This window comes from Hyaena hyaena, unplaced genomic scaffold (genome assembly GCF_003009895.1).
Source record: "Hyaena hyaena isolate Hyena2069 unplaced genomic scaffold, ASM300989v1 scaffold_817, whole genome shotgun sequence".
In the NCBI taxonomy this organism is placed as follows: Eukaryota; Metazoa; Chordata; class Mammalia; order Carnivora; family Hyaenidae; genus Hyaena; species Hyaena hyaena.
This window is the reverse complement of record NW_024081450.1, coordinates 147,222-155,410: the sequence shown is the minus strand read 5'-3', so window position 1 is coordinate 155,410 and position 8,189 is coordinate 147,222. Positions and strand designations below refer to the sequence as shown.

The 8,189-nt window shown below is 33.5% G+C and overlaps 1 protein-coding gene across 1 annotated transcript in view; it reads left to right on the top strand.

The window, feature by feature from the left end:
• ARL6IP6 (ADP ribosylation factor like GTPase 6 interacting protein 6) overlaps positions 1–7,457 on the top strand; it is a 38,542-nt gene extending 31,085 nt beyond the window's left edge. Inside the window, exon 4 of the mRNA XM_039219419.1 lies at positions 7,188–7,457. Coding sequence (XP_039075350.1) covers positions 7,188–7,281 — 94 coding nt within the window. The 3' untranslated portion in view covers positions 7,282–7,457. The remainder of the gene's footprint in view (positions 1–7,187) is intronic.
• The last annotated feature ends 732 nt before the right edge of the window (positions 7,458–8,189 follow it).

Here is an 8,189-nt window from a genome sequence, read left to right as displayed (position 1 = left end):
CTGGCAGCACAGAGCCTGAAGCGGAGCTCAAACCCACAAACCGTGAGATCATGACCTGAGCTGAAGTCAGACACTTAACCGACTGAGCCACCCAGGTGCCCCTAAATATGAAATCATAAGTGTGAGTTCACTTTTCCTGGTTCTGTCCTTTTTCCTTTACAGTGGTACCTCTTTTGTCTATTGGCCCATGCCACTATGAAAGCTTGGGTCAAAATTCATATTGTTAAGAAAACTTGACCTTGTAAACTATATTGTTTGCTCTACTCATTTATATTTTATATACAGTTGACACAAAAGCATTTTGAACAAGGGAGTATTTTAGGAAAATTAATCTGGTGTAGTATGTTTAGGTATATGAAGACAATATGAGTAGCTTGAAAGTAATTTCACCTTGAATTCATTTTCTTGGTCACATTCATATTTGAAATAATAATTGCAGCAAATCTCTAAAAAACAGTCATGTTGTTTTCAAAAGTTCTTTAAGCCTATTACAGAGACCTTGTAATATTGAAATAAAATGGAAGGTTTTCAAAATTAAACATTTCTATTATATAGTGCTATGAGACGATAGGATTTGTTTTCGTTCGGGGGGGGGGGGCACGGGTGTGTGTGTGTGTATGTTTTCCACCTATTCAGTAATATAGTCCAAATTAGAAATCCATGTGGCATGACAAAGTCAAATCAGCTTGATACCCACCTTTGTGGATTTGACAATAATGATATTAAATAATTCTGATGTTTTACTTATTCTGGATAGAAGCTTTTTTATTTTATATCTGATCAAGTTTCCCATAATATACTTTATTATATAATATTTTGATATACTATAATATGCAATAGAGGAAAGTGCTGCCCCTTTTTAAAATATTTTTTAAAATTTGTAAGTAATCTCTATACCCATTGTGGGGCTTGAACTCACATCCCTGAGATCAAGAGTCACCTGTTCCACCAACTGGGTCAGCCAAGTGCCCCCGGAAAGTGCTATCCTTGATCAAGCTTATTATTCTTCTGAAATGTGATCTTTCCTTTTTCCTTACCTTTCCCTTCATGAAATTATAGAAGAACTAATGAGCAAAAATTGTATATACTCAACCCAACCTTCCCAAACCCCCCACTCCCACCCCTATATTTTATTACCATTTGCCTACCAGTGTGTGACTGCTTCAGATTATGAAAATAAAAAGTCATGAATGACTTAAAACAGTAAGAAAGCATTTGTTGTAGACTTCTAGTACTGCTTGAGCCTCACACTGACAGTGAGCCTATCAAGAATCTACAAACACTGAAATTGTAGGCATTTCCCCCTTTTAACCTAAAAATATGACCTTAGTCTTACTGTTTTTTCTTAATATTCATAGAACTTGTGGGAATCACAAAATAAAACCAAAGAACTGAAGGGAACTGCCTAAAATCACCAGTTCTTTTTAGTCCATGTAAATGTAAATATAACAAGAGCTCTTTTAAAGTGTTAATAAGCCAAATCTTGATTTCTCCTACACTGATAAATGGAAAACCATGATTAGGAATAAGGAAGAAAGAAGTTGAAATAATTGTCAGTTTTGTTTCATCTAGGGTCTTAAAAATGTGTATTGGTTAAATGTAAAATCTCGGTGCATATGTTTACTCACTTCTTCCCCCAGCCCATATATACTTATTCTTACAAACATAGATCTGTTTTTGGATGCTAAAGTCTATTCCAGTGTCTTTTTATTTCTGATTCTATTTCCTTCTTTTTAAACTACTTTGTTACTATGTTATGTTATAACTTTTCTGATTTCCCAGAATTTTTCTTTACTCCTTTTGCACCTTTACTGTGTCAGATAAACTTAGTATTAAAGTGTCAGTTTCCCACCAAAGGAATTCTTTTGAGCTCCTCCTGAGATTTCATTGGATTTATGGTTTCTTTTCAAGGTAATTGATATGTTTATGATGTTGAGTATTTCCAGATTATGGTAGATATTTCTCTTCATTCAGATACTCTTTTAATGTCTTTGAATAAAGTTTTATTTTTAACGGCAATGTAATTCATATAACATAAAACTCACCATTTTAAAGTATATAACTCAGTGACTTTTAGTATATCCTTCATCTTATACAATCATTATCACTCTCTAATTCCAGAATATTTCCATTCACTCAAAAATGAAAACCCCGTACTTATTATCAGTTACTCCTCTATAATCCCTTCCTCCGGACCCTGAAAACCCTTAGTCTAGTTTTTGTTTATAGATTTGCCTGTCTGGGCATTTCATGTAAATGGAATCATACAAGTCCAGAATGTGATCTTTAATGTCTTATTTAGCATACTGGTTTTAAAGTTCATCCGTGCTATAGCGTGTATCAGTACTTTCCTTTTTATGGCTGTATTACATTCCATTGTATGGACATGCTACATTTTGTTTATCAGTTGATGGACATTTGCTTTGTTTCCACTTTTTAGCTCTTATAAATAATGCTTCTGTGAACTTTCAGGTGCAAGTTTTTGTGTGAAAACATGTTTTCAGCTCTTGAGTATATACCTGGAATGGAATTGCTGGGTCATATGATAGCTCAACTTTTTGAGGGACTATCAGACTCTTCTATGTAGCTATACCATTTTATGTTTGTACCAGCAATGTATGAGATCTCTGATTTCTCCATCCTCACCAATACTTGTTGTTTTCTTTCATTTTGTGTTATAACCATCTTAGTGTGAATGAAATATTCACTCATTGTGGTTTCGGTTTGTATTTCTATATTGACTAATGATATCTAGCATCCTTTCATGTGCTTGTTGGCCAATGTATATCTCCTTTGCAGAACTCTCTATTCAAATGCTTTGCCCTTTTTAAAATTAGATTTTTTTTTTTAGTCCTAAGAATTTATTTATATCTTAGATAGTAGATCCTTATTAGGTATGTGATTTGCAAGGGGCACCTGGGTGGCTTAGTTGATTAGGCATCTGACTCTTGATTTTGGCTCAAGTCATGATCTCACAGTTATGAGATTGAGCCCCACATTGGGCTCTGTGCTGGGCATGGAGCCTACATGAAATTCTCTTTTCTTTCTGTCTTTCTGTCTTTCTCTCTCTCTCTCTTTCTCTCTCTCTCTCTCCCCCTCTCCCTCTCCCCTCCCTCTCTCCCCTTCCCCTACTTGCTTGCTCTTTGTAAAAAACAAAACAAAACATGATTTGGAAATATTTTCTTCTCTGCATTGGGTCATCTTTTTACTTTCATGATAATGTCCTTTGAAGCAGAGAAGTTTTTAATAAGTTCAGTTCATTTTTTCTTCATTTGCTTATCTAACAAACCATTGCTTAATTCAAGGTTGCAAAAACCTATGGCTTTGCTTCCTTTTAAGAGTTTTAATTATTTCATCTCCATTTTGAGGTAATTTTTGTATAGTGTATGAGTTAAAGGATCAAATTCATTCTTTTGCATCCAGTTGTCCCAGCACCATTTGTTGAAAAGACTATTCTTTTCCTCCTAAGTGGTCTTTGATACCCTTGTTGAAATTTAACTGACTGTAGATCTATGGGTTTATTTCTGGACTTTTTAATCCTATTCCATTTGTCTATATGTTTATCCTTATGCCAGTACCATGCCATTTGATTACTGTAACTTTAAGTTTTGAAACTGGAAAGTGTGAGTTCTCCAGCTTTGTTCTTTTTCAGTATTGTTTTGGCAATTTGGGGTCTCTTATTTCCATATAAATTTTGGGATGAACTTATTCCATCTCTGCAGAAAAAAGGCAGTTGGAAAGGAAAATTGAGGAATTTCATCACAATGAGTTTTGCGCATTACTGTTGTGTTTCTAAGATTTTGTAGTCTTCAATATAAGGATATTTTAGCATAAATTTTTTTTTTTTGCTTTGTGAGTTTTTATTTTAATACCATTTAGTATAACACACAGTGTTATATTAGTTTTAGGTGTATAGCATAGTATTTTTTTTTTAATTCGTTAATGGCTGCTGTATAGGAAAGTTGTTGATTTTATCAGGGATAAACAAATAGACCCAAAGAATAGAATAGAAAACCTAAAAACACCCACACATAGATGATTATGTGACTTAGGACAAAGGCACCATGGGAGTTTAATGAGGGGGGAAAATGGTCTTTTCAATAAATTGTGCTGAAACCATTGGATTTCCATATGGTATGACGTGAGCATTTGGCCACTACCTTATACCTCATACAAAAATTAATTTGAGATGAATTATAGACCAAAATGTCAAAGGGAGAACAATAAAGCATCTCTAAAAATAGTTTATTTTCATAACCATAGTCAAAGATTTATTGAAAAGGCCATAATTTAAAAAAAAAAAGGACTGTATTTAAATTAAGAACTTGTTCATCAGTGGATTTTACTAAAGAGTGAAAAGACAAGCCGTAAACAGGAGAAGATATTTATGACATATTATTGACAAAGGACTATATAAACCAATAGAAAAATGAACAAAGATAAATAGGGACTTCAAAAAAGACTATATTTGAATGTGTAATAAATATATTCATCATGAGAAAAATAATCAAACCACAACATAATCTGCAGACCCATGAAAGTGTAAAACAATGATAATACTAAATGTTGGTAACAGTGTGGAGCAAGTGAAACTCTCAGACATTGCTGGTAGAAGTGTACAGTAGTCAGCTACTTTGGGAAAATGTCTCATCTTTTTACTAAAGCCAAATTTACATCCACCTTATAACCCAGCAATTCCATTCCTAGGATATACCCAGGAGAAATGAGTGCACATGTCTCATACCCACTAAATATATGTAGCATTTTCATAGTATCCCTACATATAGGAGCCTCATTGGAAACAATCCAAATGCTGTGTAGTAGAATGGATTGTATCCATTGGATAAATTTTGTTGTTTTTATACAGCGGGATACTAAACTACAGTACAAAAGAACACATGCTAATGTTACATACAACCATATGGATGAATCTCACAGACACAATATTGAGTGAAAGAATCTAGACAGAGAAGAAAGCATATTATATGAGGGCATGTAAGGTGGAACAGGTGAAACCAGACACCGTGTTAACAGTTGGTTGGAGTGGTTATCTCGGGATTCGGGGGAAGGAAGAGGAACAAATAAGCTTTCTGTGATACTAGAAATGTTTTATATTTGGTCTGGTTGGTTGGTACATGAGGTATAACATGATAAAGATTCATTGATCTGTACTCATGCCAGGCATTATTTGCACTTCACGGTGTGTATATAGTTTAAAAAGTAACATGCATATATAGAAATTGAATAAAATAGGCACCATACTTAGACCAAATTTTTCGGTTCAAAACTTGCCCTTTACAAAAGCTAGATGAAAGATGTTGACAAAGGGCAACCAAGATACCGTCAGTGTTTTACAGAACTTCACAAATAAGTCGTAGGAGAGGAAACCTGCGGGCAGGGGTTGTCTTTCTTTCCAGAGAGAAGAAAATCATGGTGAGTATTCTGAAAAGGAGTTTCAAAGCAAGTGATTACTCAGAGATTTTAAGTCTCTTGCCTAGCAGTATATGTGTGACAATTGCTACCATGTTCTAGTGGGGATATGGTACGTTTGAGATGGTAGACTGATAATCTGCTCTGGGGCATTTCTTCATTGCCATTAAAATCCCTTTCTTTGCCTCTTCTGTAAGGGTCACTGAACATTTGAGCATATATAGCTCAGTAAAATTCAGTTATACCAGCATTGTAGTTTTCCTAATTTCCTAAAGTTTGGTAAACTGTACTTCACAGGCTTTTCTATTTTTACAGGAATACAGGGTCAAAAACTAGTAAAAGAGAACAGTTAATTCCTAAAATTCTGTTCCATGATTAACTTCATTTTGTTAGTATGAATTTAAATGTTCCTGGGTCATTAGTACTTTTTAAATAATGAATGGCAATGCTGATAGTTCAATTTTATGATTACCTTTCTGTTCACTAATCAATATGTATTTGAGAGAATATTTTTAAGATAAAGCATCTAGAGTATCTGTTTCATTTTACAGTATAGAGGTTAATGCAGCTAAGTAGACTAACCCTTAATGTCACATGAGAATCATCTTAAACTAGTTCCAAGGTAGGTAAGGTTGAGTGGAAAGTATAAATAGTAATAACAGAGGCTGTCAGGAAGCAGGGCCCTCGGTAGTCTCAGATGAATGCAAAAGTGGTGTTCTTTGGAGAGTGTTCTGTACTCCCTACCTCAGATCTTGTCGGACTGGAATTCTTCAAATGTTAATTCAGATCCAAGTACCTCTCTCTGTCTTTGACCTGTCCTTAGGAAAGGAGGCAAGGAATAGGCATGGTAATCCTCAGTCCAGAGCTCTTACTGCTAATGACTTTGGGCTCTTTTTCCTGCCAGCACACCTCCCTATATGTCCTCAATTCGGATTGCTCCACTGAGGAAAAGCTCTTCTGCCTCTGATACCAATTGGACATTAGCTTCTATTCTTTTTAGCATGTCTCATCTTTATGAGGATAAGCAAAGAGTATTATTGCAATAGTTAATGGAAGGAATCTTAAAGAAAATCTAGTAAAATAAGTAAAATTACTGTAAAATAGAGAATGAAATGTTGGGAAATCTGTGCATGTAAGCAAGTTGGCACTGAGTAATCATAAAAGAAGAGACGTGCCTTTGCTGATATTTAGGAACTCATTGAAGTCCACGTCAATTAAGTGACCTATTGAAAACTGAAATGTCTATAAAAGATATAATCTGATTTATGACTCACCTATGGAAAAGTGCTGTTTTTAGTGCTGTAGAGTAGAATTTCTTCATGTAATCCAAAAATGGAACAAACAGGACGAATACCTGAAATAATATGTATTTTTAGTTCTGAACAAGAGAACAGGGAAACAGTGCTAATTAATGAAAGAGCATGTTTGTAATGTAACACGATTTAACCCTAGAATTAGGTTACAATACACTCAGTGACTGTGAAGCACAGTAAAGAAGTCTAAGGGATTAAACCGAACATTTTGCTCTAAGTAATGAAACTGAAAAACTGTATTTCATAAACAGGAGAGTTTTTGGCAGAAAACTTAAGGTCACTCTGTTAATCCTACAAATGTCTGATATTCTTTTTTAACATGTATATTACTGTGTAAAATATTAGGGAAACATTTTTACATTGTAAGCATTTCAGTAAAAACTGATGGTATTTCTGTTATTCCAAATTACATTTTCCTTTTTTCGTTTTTTTCTTTCCCCCTAGGAAACTGACTGGACATTCTTTCCACATGGGCTATAGCATGGCAATTTTGAATGGCATTGTAGCTGCTCTTACTGTAGCTTGGTGCCTCATGTAAACCTACACTGAAGCAATATTTTTGGCAAAACTTAGTCATGATTGCTTTGTAATAACAGGGAAGAACATCATTTGCCTACTCAGAAGACCAAGAAACCTGCTGTTCATTATCGGGTTCAGATACGTGTCATATCATCGACATTATGGAGGACCATCTTTTTTTTTTTTTTTTTTTTTTTTTTTTTTTTTTTTTTTTTTTATATCATCGACATTATGGAGGACCATTTTTTTTTTTTTTTTTTTTTTTTTTTTTTAATGGAGGACCTTCATAAACATCATTCTAGAGCTAGGCATTGAGAATATCTGAGTATTAAGTTTCAAGTAATTTCTTAAAAGTGTAAGATGTTTACCTCATCTTTTTACTTTTGTGTGTGTTGTCCTTCTAAATTATAGAAAACATTTTAATGGAGATAAAACATGAAAACTTGAATACAGGGCAATGCTTACTTTGCTATCTATAATACTACATTTTTGCTAAGAAATACTAGTAGTACTGTTTAACTGAAGTAGAAATATTTCTTATTTATTCATTAAATGAGGAAAGCAAACAATGCCTACTACTTTGACATTTTATAGAAGCTACTTTTAAATCAGAATATTTAGTTTTCAGTAGTCATATAATCAGTAGAAGGGTGCATTTATATTTTTTAATGGGGTATATAGTTCCTTATGTGTTGTTTTTTTTTTTTACATATTTTCCTACTACATATTGAATTTGTATGTTTTTAAAATTGTTAAATCTAGACAAATGTAAATGTTATTTTTAGTTGGTGCAAACCTAATACCTACCATTTTAAATAAATAATTTGTCTTTTAAAAAAAGAAGAAAAACCCAAAAAACAAAAACAACATTAAGATCTGAGTTTAAATTAAATAAACCTATTTTAGCAAAAAATGACTGAAAAACAG